At 41.7% G+C, this 13,960-nt stretch overlaps 1 protein-coding gene across 4 annotated transcripts in view; it reads right to left on the bottom strand.

Moving 5' to 3' along the window:
* NSMCE2 (NSE2 (MMS21) homolog, SMC5-SMC6 complex SUMO ligase) overlaps positions 1-13,960 on the bottom strand; it is a 136,014-nt gene that overhangs the window by 102,344 nt on the left and 19,710 nt on the right. For all 4 annotated transcript variants that reach the window (XM_040587999.1, XM_040588003.1, XM_040588001.1 and 1 more), the window contains one exon: positions 3,362-3,468. In XM_040587999.1, the coding sequence (XP_040443933.1) occupies positions 3,362-3,468 (107 nt within the window). The remainder of the gene's footprint in view (positions 1-3,361; positions 3,469-13,960) is intronic.

Here is a 13,960-nt window from a genome sequence, read left to right as displayed (position 1 = left end):
ACCCGTTAAAAATGAAAAAAGAAGCAGCAGCAGGAGTCCAGTCATTACACAGGTACAAGAAAATCCAGCAGCACAGGGAGTTTCCACAGACAAAGGATTTCCCACAGCCTATTGTTGGAAACACTGTGATTGAATTGCTCATTTCTTGCTCAACAGGCTGCTGATTCAAGCAGAAGAGGATGCTGGTTATGTTTCACCTTCTGCATTCCACCTACTGCAGCTTAAATCAACAAAAAACATAGCTTTTAAAAACATGTGACTATATCTCATGCTAGTTCCTTGTTATTTACCTCACATACTTTTGTTGTACAATATCAACTTTTTGTCAATGTCATTTAAAGGTACACATAATGAAATAATTAATCAGGAATTTTAACTGCTGCTGTCTCCTTATCTTGCTAACTTCCAGTTGGACATTTCACTACATGCAGGTGGTTAGAAGGTGAAACAGAATATAACACATGCAGATTCACTGCTGTATGAAAAACTACAGCCCAGAAGATGACAACATACAAACTCACAAAATAATCAGCTAAAATGTGTTTTGCAGCTTGAGACAAATACTTTTAACACTGTGTATGAAAAACAGTTTGCTTGTGAAAACAAATGACCTGGTGCAATTCCCCAGAGAAAGCCCTTAGGTAAGGAATTCAGATGGAACCGGGGAGCAAGCCAGTGGAGGCTATTTTAAACCTGAGCCTTTCTAATAGCTACCTCCAGATGCAGTCCTAAATCCAGTAACAGTATCTGTTTCCCAGAAGCTGAGTTTAAGCTGTCTCTGACAGGTAACTGGAGATATGCTGTGCAATTCTAGAAACATGGCACATAGCTATCTTCCAAAACAAAGCATTAGCTGTAATTTTTTAGAGAACAGACGGTATCTCTGATCCACTGCAGAGGCTTATATACGTTTCTTTCTCAGAAAGGTTTGCTCAGGATGCTGGCAGTGGAAAGTAAAGAAAATTCCCTAGAGCGAGGTAGGAAACAGAGATAGAAGTGTGGCTAGAGGCTAACAGATCAGCCATTACTGACTTCACAATCCATGTAGACTCTTAATGTGTTAAATGTCTTGGAGCTGCGTTTTTAAAACCTTAGGAATGAAACAGGGAAGGAGCTTGTTTTAGCAAAGCAAGAAGGAGTTTCTGACACAACATAAAAGAGCTACACTAGAGGAAAAAAAGGGGAAAAAATGAAAACCAACCCTTCCAGGACTTTCTATTTTTTGCACATAAGCATAGATATGCACACAACAGATGTTGCTGAATCCAATCCTAAAAATCATGAATTTATCATCGCCCTACCTAAACCCACAAAATATTTTCACTTCAGCCAAGCATTGAATCCTGTGCTTCAAAGATCAGGAGTGAATGCATCTGAAGTAAACAGGATTTGAGTGCTTTGCTGGTAAAGGCGTAGGCTTACTCTTTATATTCCTAAGGATGAAGAAAGCGTTTTGCTGATACACAGGAATAACGAAAGAAATTACATTGTTGAAAATTACTTGAAATTGCTATTATAACAATAACAGATCAATCAGTTAATAGCTTACCATCAAAATATAAACCTACTATGTTTCACTCAAGTCTGGATATACATCATTAATCTCTAATGAGGAGAGATGCCTGTGAGGACTATGTTATGTTTTACTAGGAAAGCTTTAAAAATCATGACTATTCCAAATAAAGGAAAAACTTCTGATCCTTCCAGTTTCTGACAAATATAAACCAGAAGGTCTGCAATTATGGTGACATCTGAGTTGAAATGTATATTTAAAGACCGCACGGGGAACAGTGACTGTATTTAATGCTGTCCAACATTTGCTGATGTAGACATAGTTTTAAACTCATTTTAAACATGTAATATTTAATTATTTGAATGAAGATTTTTTTCAGTTAAGGATCTGACTCAAGATGACTTTAAAAATTCATTAAAGGAAAACATTTCTACAAAAGAAAAACCATGCAGGCGTTTCTCTGAATAGAATTGGTGGAAAATGCATCGCTTTGCTCTCCTGCTTTTGTTTTAAAAATAGGAAAAAAACAACAGCAAGATAACAGCGAGACATGTTTAAAGGAAAAGCTCCACTACCTTCATGCTTTGAAACACAGATTTCACATCTTGAAGGGAAATCAGGGATGGGCTCTTGCCTCTTCTAGAGAAATCTGTACAAAACTGACACCGAAAAGTCTATTTGCAGACACTAAAATAGGTTACTTCGGAAGCTGAGTTCTGCAAGCATGATGTGGCCCAAAAATGAGGTGGTCGGGTACAGGGTGCCCCGAAATGGGCCGTTTCATTGCCCGCCTCAGCCGTGGAGCCCCCGCTCCCAACACCTGACTTGGGATGGTCAGACAGGACGAGGGACCTGTCCTGAGAGCGGCCAGGGACAGCCCGCAGCGCTGGAATCGGGGTAACGAGGTCACCGAGCTGAGGGGATTACGCAGAGTCCAAGAGCCAGGGACAGAGAATCACGGCGGGCTGACGGGCCGATAACCGTGAGGAAATACGAGATAATGGCGGAGCGGCCCGGGCAGGCGCGGGCGGGCGGCGGGGAACGCAACCGCGGCGCCCCCTGGCGGCCAGCGCCGCCGCCGCGCCCGGCCCCGCCCGGTGCCGGCCGTTCCCCCCCCCCCGCCCCGCCTCGGGGGGCCGCGGGGACCGACAAGGGATTGTGTCGCAGGCCGGCGACAAGCAGAGAGGGAGAAGCCCTCTGCAAGCTGGCGCTCAGCCGCCGCGCCCGGCTGGCTAGGGCAAAGGGGCTTACGCAGCCCGTGCTGTGGGCGGTTCACCCCGACAGCCCGACACCTGCCCGTGCTACCGCAGCGGCAGCCGGCGCCCAGCTGGGACCCCCGCCCCGGCCTCTCGCAAAGATGCGCGGTCAGGCAACGAACGAGACCCCACTTAATGGGGCAAACAATTAACAAGCTCGCTCCTTATGAAGCACGAGCAAATTCATGTGGCAGGAAGGCACTGGGAACCCCGCTCCATCAGTTCCCCGCTGCCACAACCATTCGTTTATTCCTGCCTCATTCATTATGCGTCTTCCATCTTCCGCAAAACGCCAAGCAGGTATCATCTGGGACTACGGTATCTTAACCACACAGTCCTCAGTCATTCCCAAAGCAGTATTCATCCCATATTCCAACCGGCACAAGGGTTTAGTGGGGAGGAATTGGAGTAAGACACTGCATGCCAGCCAGGAAAGAAAAACAATAGTTGTACTGGCAACCGCAGTATTTTATACCCATCAAAGGCCTATCTTTCCAACTATGTACTGTTTTAATATAACATTTGTATCTATTAAAAGGTAATCTTTAAATAAGGATATGTTTTCATAACTTCAACAGAAGTGGCTGTTTACCTGATTTACTGTTTCTTCAATTGCTTCCACATAATGATTAAGTTCTCTGTCCATTGCAGCGTACTCTAACATGACATTTTCAATGCTCTTAACATCCTCTGCATCATCTGAAAAACAAAATATTTTTGTACACAGGTGATCAGTTGTATTATTTTCAGTTTGCATTTCTTCTTTACAAGTATAAAGACAAGTATTAATGTTAGAATATCTAAAGCCTCTGTAAGGCACAGCAGGTGTTCTCAAGTTCCTCAAATAGAAGACTTTTTTTCCAATTTTGCAACTGTAAACCTTGACATTTCTTGGGTAACTTGAACAAACAGCTTACTCAGGAAGACACTTCCCTTGTTTCATGTGAACGGGAGAGTGTGTGTAATTTCGTCTACCAATACCTAGTCATTAGACAATCAGGGTATTTTCTGCAAAAGTTGTATTTCATGACTCATCACATTGCCTCAGAAATAGTCAGAAAAAACTTAAATGCCCTCTCAGTACAAATGGTTCACAGCTATAATTAGACCCCTTAACCCCAATAAACATAGCTACCAAAAAATGAAAACAGAGCTAGCATTTTATAACCCAGGAAATAATGGAAAACTGAATAGCATTAGTGAAACAAGCAGTAAAACTTTAATTACCAGTGAAAATCAATGGATACAGGACATGTGCTTGGAAATTCACACCCCTTTTTACTCTCTTCTGCATTCCCCCTAATTTCACTCCTTTCATCTCTTTCTACACTGCTCTTTTCCTGTCCTAACGTTGTCATGCATCTGCTTAGCTGGAGAAGGACCCTTTGTAGATGCTACAGGGTTAACAGCCATGGCTGCATCTCCTGACACAGGTGCATATACCATACCAAATACTGCCAGCTGTGGGAGGACAGCCAGCTACCAGCTCCTAACCCATTTAGGAAATTAATAAATTAGGAAACATAAGTTTCCACTTTTCCTACTCCCATTTTTTCCTACCCTGCACTTTCCAGGTATAAAGAAAACAGCTGGAAGCAGTGGAAGAGCCCCGTCTGCTGTGCAGCATTAGGGGTTGTTATTTGATGGAATATTCTTTACAAGCAGTTTAAGTAGCTAATCTGTGCTGGTGCTGTTATTTTTAGGAAGAAAATTGTGGTACAGCTTTTGAAATTACTTTTATTTTGAAGAAAGGAAAATGTCTTCTGATCTGGCAAGCTAGTGCCCTTCCTAAATTGCTAACTGTACTAGTACGTTAAGAGCACAAAAAAAATCTGTCTCGGCAGAAAACTAACATAAAGCATTTTATATGGCCATCTTAGCTTGAGAGCAGAATCTGAAACTGCTGCTGAAACACATCACTCTGAGATAGGAGCTTCATACCATATGAAACAGTGACAGATCCAGGAGACAGAGGGAAAAGCACTAAGATATATTTACACAAAAAAGTTACATAATAAGCCATACTATTTTGTGAACATGGCAATTACAGTCATGATGTTTCCCTTAATTATATACAGGCTTGGTATGTATCCATTTTTCATTAAGTAGATGAATGGATAATGCAGACAGAATCTTGGCATTCCTGCAACTTTCTTCTGAATAATCAGCATTTCCCTCTCCCCTTTCCCTTCCCTCCCACCCTATTTCCATATCCTATCTGGTAACTATGATCATGCTCTTTTTCCTTCCTGCTAGGAAGCATATGAAGTGTCTCCTTCAAGGCTGACACAAATGGCACTCCATGAATCACAGGAAAGGTTTGTGTAGCAAGTAACTGTCATTCTCCTCCCATGGCCAAAATGAATCATATCCATGACATAAAGAAACTACAGTGGCCTAAATCTTTTTTTTTTTTTTTTTTTTTTTGGGGAAAAGAAGTGCATTGTTAAACACCAAGACAGCTGTATTAACACCATCTTTCGTAAAAGTTAAAAATCTTTAGGTAAAGAATAATAATGTTGCAACTTGAGAGATGCACTAAAATACTAAAATAGAAGCTCAGAAGATCAAAGAGGTAGAACACAGCTCAGGCAAGAGGGACATGTATCTGTAACTACATCCTGCCATACATTCTTCACGTATTGACCATTCCACCCATCCACTAGCATGTCTTAAATCTCAGTGATGTTCACCATTTTCCTTGTTGCTGTTTTTTCATGTACATGAAGTATGTTATATATACTGGGAATCTGCTGAATGCGTCACTAACACATGATTTTAGCTTGCCCCTGAAGGCACTATGGACATAAAGACAGATCTGAAGGACTATATGCAGGTCAGTTGTTGTCCATCCCCTATTTCTGCTCTTTGACAGATACTAGAGTCCATTTTCTATCTGCAATTCAATCCATAGTCCAAGGTACTGAAAGCTAAGAGGAAATCTCCCATGTTGTTCCCAGCCATTCATCTCCCCATCTCTTACACAAGATTTATAAGAAAACTTACATTACAGGCTATTTGATTTGCCATCTTGCCATCCCACAAAAAAAACTCTCCCTTCCCCTGATGAGCGAAGAACACTTCTGCCCTTCCCTGGTAAGGGGCAGATGCAGAGCAGAGCTTTGGTGCACATGATGAGAAGCTGTGGGTGACTATATGGGGATGTAAAGTTTTACAGCTCACCAAGGCAGGGATCCCAGCACCTTCAATGTTTCCTTACAACAGACTCCACCACAGACTAATCAGAACACACCAGTTGACCTCATCTTACTAGGGAACAAGAAATTAGAAAAGACTTTTCTCTCCTCACCACCATACCACAACTCACTCTCCCAAATCCCACCAACCCATTAATTTAACAGCATTATATCACAAAGAACCAAAATTTAATAATCATATCCAACTTTTGAAAGATGCAAAAGGCACTGTCCATTATCCACTCTGCAAGCCCTGCTGCTACTCTTATTTCAGTTGCGAGGAAGGCAGTGGGGATTCATGGTAAAGAGACTCAGGGCACTTTCTCTCTTCCAGCAGACTGTGACCACATTATCTGCTGAACACCCTCCAGCCAGACTCCTGCTACAAAGCCAGCTAACTCTCCGAAGTACTCAAACCTTGCACTCTGCAGGCTAACAACCTAGCTCAACACCAAAATCAAACGCTTTGCAAGTGCTGGATCAGTGCCTTTCTGTTATCTAATCAAAAATTATCCTAATCTTGTTCCTAATTCATATCTAAGGAATGCATTCCAAACTCTCTGCATATGCTTTTAGCTATTGCCACAAAATACCATCGAAGTTGCATACTGTAGTTAAGTCTCCTTGTTATCTAAACTAAATATGTTGAGTTTAGTAAGCATTTCTCCACAAGTCCTTACCCTCACCACCCAGAGATTATACATTTTGCAATATTACATCTTTTACTCACAGAAAGCCCAGTTCAAGGCCATAATTTTCATTTTCAAAGCCCCATGTGCATCGTTAAAATTAGCTGGCTGAATATGCATACTTCATGACTGTGAATTCCAGCTTGCGTGACTTTATGATCTCTTTTTGTAATGGAAACGTGGATACTATTCTGAAGTCTCCCTAAATATTTACAGAACAAAGTTAATAAAGACACTAGCAGGAGTTCAATTTCTCATTTCTATTAAGAAACCAAACTGATCATGCACATGGTCCTTACTGCTGATTCAAACTGTAATCAATCGGGACTGGGTTACGTATCACAAACCCCACAGTATTAAAACAGAAGTTGCAATAACAGGATAGAGTCAAGTCAGCACTGGTTTAATACTTCCTATATTAACACTCATCTAAAATGCCACCCACTTATCTAAAACTTGCATTTCCTTCTAACATCTGAGTTCACATCTACTTTAGTTCCCCGCATACATCCACAAGTTAGCAAAATATCTAAAGATTTTACACAACTACCTCTTTTTCTGTGCAAAAGTTACAACATCAGTACTTGCTTATTTAGGCTGTTCTGCAGCCAATACGCAGCAATTAAAAAAAAGCATTCACTTCCACTGCAGACTGTCTCAAACACAGAACGTTCTGGAATCCCATGAAATCACAGGAAGGCTCTAAGCCTACAAATATAACCGTACTTAAAATGAATGCTTAAGCACAGACAACACGTATTAACATAGAGATATATATACTTTTATATCTTTATAATATTGGCTAACAGAAGTCAAACTTTCAATTTAAAGAAAACGGGATATTGTCAGTTCTACCTCTTGCAGTATATGTTGAGTTGCTTTGAATTTCAAGGCTATGCACTGTTGCTTCTATCAGGCTCTTCCATCATTTAAGGCAGAAGAGGAATGGTATACCATTGCCCACAAATTTTGACAGTAGATTTCAGACTTTTAAAACACACGTAACACAAACATCTGTCACTTGAGCCAATAGCAACAGCAGTAGTAGGCAGTTGTCTTCATATGCACCAGCAGCAGATAAAATACACACTTTGCCAGCAGGTTTCAAGTTACTGCTGACAGCAGAGGAACACAGGCTCCCCGACTCCTTGATTTAGTTCCATCTTGTGGAGAAGAACATACATTCTCAATTCAGGATACAGCTAAGCATTTTTGTTGTTGTTTTTAGCAAGTACTTAATTTACAAAACCAAAAGTGCTAGCTAAGACACACTCCTCTGTGCCCCCAGTTCTGGTCTACTCAAAACTGTTGGTATTTCAAGTTGGACAATAAATCTTGAAAAAAACTATCAATTGACACACACTTTTAAAGAATAGATTCACAAAACACTTGGAGAAGACAGTAGCAAGACATCCCTCTACTGTCTAGATGTTCAGTTGTGAGAGGATACAGACATATTTAGACACTGTCTTATTTTCCTCCTCTGTCTAGATATAACTGGACCCTGCCATGATACCCCAGACTATACAGACCAAGAGGAACTAAAACAGGAGACTGGCTGCTTCTGCAGCACTGAGGGTTCATCTTCACTTTTTCTCCAGCAGATACGTGGACAGCTCCTCAGAAAACTCTCACCGAAGGAGAATTCTTTCAAAATATCATCTCGCTGACCTGTAGCATATTTTATCTATTGGGCTGCAAAAAAAGCAGAAAGCCAGTACAGAAAATTCTGAACTAAAAGAAATTAGTAGCAATACAAAGGACCAGCAGAAGAATGGAGAAAACCAGTTTCATCTCCTGAATGCAGGTGTCCTCATATTAAAACCAGAAAAATGGTTAAAAGTAAAATACCCCAAAATCTCCATCGAGCCCTTTGGATGGGGAACTAACCTTTGCAACTCATAAGAGAAGAAAAACTATAGCTCATTAGAGGGCCCATCAACCATGCTGGGAATGGCAATTGGTGGAGTAAAGGGGAACTCAGGGCAGTAATTGCAAAATTTCCCTCCATGCAATAGTCAGAAGCTACTTACTGCTGAGGCTAGTCCTAAAGAAACGTCCAGCTTCTCAGGAAATGCCTTAACTGGGCTGTTTCCAGCCATTTCAAGCTGGATTACCCTCACTGTCCTGTAACAAAGCCATTCTGCTTGCATAGAAAGTTTTCATATACGCAGTTAGAGACTGAGCATGAGTGATTTTACAGGCCAACACCTTCACCTAGATGCTAGCACTCCAGTGAAAAGTGGGTATATCTTACCAAATGACATTATACCCATGAGAGAAACAGAAATCTACTCTCAGTGACCCTGCCTGAGCAGGGGGGTTGGACAAGTTGACCTCCAGAGGTCCCTTCCAATCTCAACCATTCTGTGATTCTGATACTCCTCAATATCCAACAACCTCTTCTCTAAACCATTCTTCTGGAAGATGGTTGAAAGTAAATTAATGTTCAAGTCCTCTCAAGCGACGAAGGAAGCTGAAGCTGAGTTTCCTATATTCTACCAAAGAAAAAAATCTAAACAGAAGGAATAAAAGTGAGAGGAGTGTTGGAGACAGGACTAATAGAACTCATAAAGCAAAGACCAGCACAGAAGAACACCATAAGCTGTGCCCTCAGTTGCACGAGAACTATTGCTTGTGAATGATTTCTGAAGTTTCACCTTATTTTCTATTCAGCTTCTGTTAAGAAATTGCAAATCAAACCACAATACTTGGATTCAGGTCAAGCATTTTGCTGTACCTGAGTGAAGTCTTCTGAGGTTTTATTTTGGAAAGGAAAGGGCAGTGCTTTTCAGTCTGGATTTAAACATTTGTTTTATTCAGCAAGTAACTGAAAAAAAAAATAATCTTCAATTATCCATTTCTCCCTGCTTCATTTTTTTTTTTAAGTAGGGTGAGCCAAGACTGTCTGTTAGATTACAGACTACTCCTGGCAAAAAAAAAACCTCATCTTGTGTTACCAGCCATTTCCCTGTAGGCTATGACAGTCTGAAATGGGAAGAGATAAGACTCAGTGACCTGGGAAGCTCCTGCCAAGCCCACGAAAGTGAAACGCAAGTGCATGATATTGTAGAAAGAATCAGAATTTCAACAGAAACAGACCGCGCAGGGTCTGAATGCCCACTTTGAAACATCTCAGTTGCTGAATGCCCAGTTTGAAACATCTCAAGGGGCCAGCATTTCCAGTGAGTGGGTGTTGCGCACATTCTGAAAACAGTCATCTCAGAGTGGGCACAGAGAAGCTGAAGCACCCAGTATTACTAACCACTTTTGAAAATAACTTACTATATTATTCTATAATAATCATGAAACTTTTGCTCAACCTGAAACTCCCTTAAACTCCTTTGCCAGCAGAACTAGGCCAACAGTGCTTCTAAAAGCAACTTCCTTACAGTTTTGGTGTTTGTTTTTTTTTCCTTCACGACCACCAGGGGAAGGCTAAAAAGTCATAATGATCCCAGCTTAGACTTGAGAGGAGTAACAAAGATCTATCTTACCAGATATTTCTGCCACAGTATCCATAGACCACAAACTAAAGAAGGATAATACCTCCAAACACCTATTGACACTGTAGTAACACCTAATGAAATAAACAGGGTTCTCACAGACAGTTTGATTTAGCAAAACACTCCAACATGTGCTGACGTGCTTTTCTGTACAAAATCCAAAGTAAAATATTATTCAACACTAATAGAGATGTTTTAATTTAGGCTGAGGCACACAATAAAAAGACATCAACTAATCTCTTATACAAGTAAAGAGAGTTTGCTTATGGAACACAAAGGGAAAATATTTTTTATATCATATCTACATATTTTTTGCTACTGTAACCTCTGTATTTGATGCCACATATACAACACCAAGACATGAAGACAGGTAGTATGTACGCACTTCCCCAAATAAAAATGGATGTTTGCTTGACTAAATATTAAGGCCTGTACAATTTGCGGGCTGCTTCCCTCCTTTCAGATGAGAGACCAGCACCTGACCAGCACCTTTTTTCTCCTTACTAAATTCCAAGGTCGCAGTGAGGTTAATCTTTATTTCACCAATTAACACCTACTTAATTTTGCAGAAAGACCAATTTAAAGTTAACAAAGACACTGTAACTAGTAAGCAGAAGCACGAAAGATGGATAAAGCATTTACAAGATGCAACAGTTTTAAGCAGCAGCTCAAGCTCTCCTCTGTCATAATTCTGTATCAGTTTCCTGGCATTACGGTAGTATCGATGTAGAACTACCATGCTCTGTTCAGCAAATGAGTAAAACAGCATTCCTCAACACTATCTATATCCATGAGCCCAAGAAGAACAAAACCACAAGTTATGTTGACAGACAAGCAGCAAGAAAACACCAAGGCTGAGGTTCGTGTACCTTTTCTTTGGTAGCAAAAGGAGTTTCACAGGTCATTTCCCCAGACTCTCTGCTGCCCCTCAGCTAGGATAATATGACTTTTCACAGGGTCATATTATAAATTTGAAACAATCCAAGCTAAAAATAGCATTCCATCCTCCAACACCAAACCAAACAACCCCAAAACCATGGTATTCCAGCAATTGAATCTGAAGTACAGATATACACACAGTTGTACCAGTACAATTGAGGGGGTGGCAAACTGTAGCAGGGTGGAGTTGGGGGGAAATAACTACCTCAGCCAGCTTGTTTGCCAAGAAAAAGTTAGAGGAACCACACCTGTGTTTTCTAAGTACAAGGCATATGTTATCTTCACAGAGAAATCTGACCAATCTCTTGCAAAAAAAAAAAAAAAAACCAAAACCCCCACCTCTATTCTCCTAAAAGCATACATATATATATATATATATCCCCCTCTTTTCTCAGTGGATTTCAACATACGGTGAAATTAAGGCTGAAAACAACATTCACGAATAATTTTAATGGGAAAGGATTTTCCTATGACTAACAAGTTTCTTGCCTGTGGAGGCGTGGGCATGTCTACACCACACAATAGAGCATGGTTCAGAGCCCCAAGCTGCTGCTGACCTTGCCTTCCTCAGAACAAGAGATGGGAGGTCTGGGAATATTTAAAAGCAAGGGGTCTGCTGCTGTCCTCCTACCTATTTTCTCCTCTCAGAACTTGATATGATAACATTAGAACTCAGGCAAAAATTTTCCTGACATATTTTCCCTCACAAGGAACAGTGAAATATTTGTTAAGGTCTTGTAATTGCTAGTCTTTTATCCCTCAGAACACTTTCTAAAACTGCTGTTTCACATGAAGTATTTTATTTCAAGACTGTTAATTAGCATTTACAATTTCCATAAAAGGTTCATAGGCTGCTCTATCTATGATTTCCACTGGAAAGGAATCCCATCAAAATCATATTTTTATGACTTTTTTATGAATCCAACAAGTTCATTTCTAGCTTGTCAGATTTTTTTCTAAAGCAGCACAATTTCTGCTCTATTACACAAGATCTCTACTTGCATATTATGAATTCTACAGAGATAATCCACCCCTTTTTTGTTTACAAGTCAACTGTGTTAATGCTTTCTCTTGTCAATAACTAATTCTTATCTTATTTTAAATTGCATTGACAGGTGGGAAATAAATATTTTAGTGTGAAGTTCAATTCTGTCTCTAATAAAAGGCATGATTGTTATTATCCAGCAGTAAACAATACCATGAGGTTTGCCCAAAAAAAACCTTTGCTTGTGTTAATGAACCTATTCTATTTCTCATCTCAGAGAAGCTCATTCAAAGTGCCCCTTCATTAAACTAAATGCAGTGGTTACTTAGATTTTCCTCTGTTTGAGGGAAGCAGAAAATGGATTGGGAAGATATTTCATTGAAAAAAAAAAACCAAAACCCAACGGTAAAGATAGGCAAATAAACTCTTTTTGCACAAGACCATCAAAATTCTCAGAAACATTACTTCGCTGTCCAGAATTGGAGACAGCCTAACACAGACACCTGGCTAACAAGCTCTCATCAGAGCTTACTTAATCAGCTATAATGTTTTAGTAAATGCAACTATCTTGGTTCTGGGCTCAAGCTACCATAATACCCGAGTCTGGTGCATACATATCCAACTCAAAACCTAACTGCGCAGACTAGAGATGCTGCATGTGGCACCACAAGAAATAGGAGGCACATGGTGGGTGCATCATCAGTGGCCTGGGCCACAGAAAACAGGCCCATGAGGCAGGACAGAAGCATGGGAGAATCGCCTTGCTAAGTGAATGAGTGTGCAATTTCAGTATGGAGACAGTCTCACTCTCTCCCTCACTGCAGACTCCCTTCGTACTTCACAGGTGTCAGTATTAGTGCTTCTACATGAACTGCTCAACAAACTGGTCCAACTAAAACTTGAGCAAGCTGTTCTTCTTAATGCAAACAAAGCCCCATTGGCAGACTGCAGTGTGAGGCACACAACAGGGCCAGTTCGGTTCAACATCTGTATCGATGATCTGGACAAGGGGACTGAGTACACCCTCAGAAAGTTTGTAAGTTGACACCAAGTTGGATGGGAGTGTTGAACTGCTTGAGTGCAGGAAGGCTCTGCAGAGGAATCTGGACAGGCTGGATCGATGGGCCGAGGCCAATTGCATGAGGTTCGACCAGGCTCAGTGCTGGGTCCCACACTTGGGTCACACCAGCCCCACACAGCGCTACAGGCTGGGGCAGAGCAGCTGGGAAGCCGCCTGGGGGAAAAGGACCTGGGGGTGCTGGTTGACGGCCGGCTGGGCATGAGCCAGCGGTGTGCCCAGGTGGGCAAGGCAGCCAATAGCATCCCAGCTTGTATCCAAAACTGTGACCAGCAGGACCAGGGCAGTGACCGTCCCCCTGCACTGGGCACTGGTGAGGCGGCACCTGGAACCCTGTGTTCAGTGCTGGGCCCCTCACTGCAGGGGGGACACGGAGGGGCTGGAGCGTGTCCAGAGACGGGCAACGGGGCTGGGGAAGGGGCTGGGGCACAAGTCTGATGGGGAGCGGCTGAGGGAGCTGGGGGTGTTCAGCCTGGAGAAAAGGAGGCTGAGGGGGGACCTTGTCGCTCTCTGCAACTCCCTGGCAGGGGGCTGTAGGCAGGGGGGGGTCGGTCTCTTCTCCCAGCGTACAAGTAACAGAACAAAAGGAAACAGCCTCAAGCTGTGCCAGGGGATGTTTAGACTGGATATTAGGAAAAACTTCTTCACTGCAAGTGTTGTCAAGCATTGGAACAGGCTGCCCATGGAGTCACCATCCCCGGAGGTGTTTAAAAAACATGTAGATGTGGCGCTTAGGGACATGGTTTAGTGGTGGACTTGGCAGTCCTGAGTTAATGGCTGGACTTGATGATCTTAAA

The sequence above is a fragment of the Falco naumanni genome, chromosome 3 (genome assembly GCF_017639655.2).
Source record: "Falco naumanni isolate bFalNau1 chromosome 3, bFalNau1.pat, whole genome shotgun sequence".
In the NCBI taxonomy this organism is placed as follows: Eukaryota; Metazoa; Chordata; class Aves; order Falconiformes; family Falconidae; genus Falco; species Falco naumanni.
Note: the sequence above shows the minus strand (reverse complement) of the source record. Positions and strands in the feature narration are given on the sequence as shown.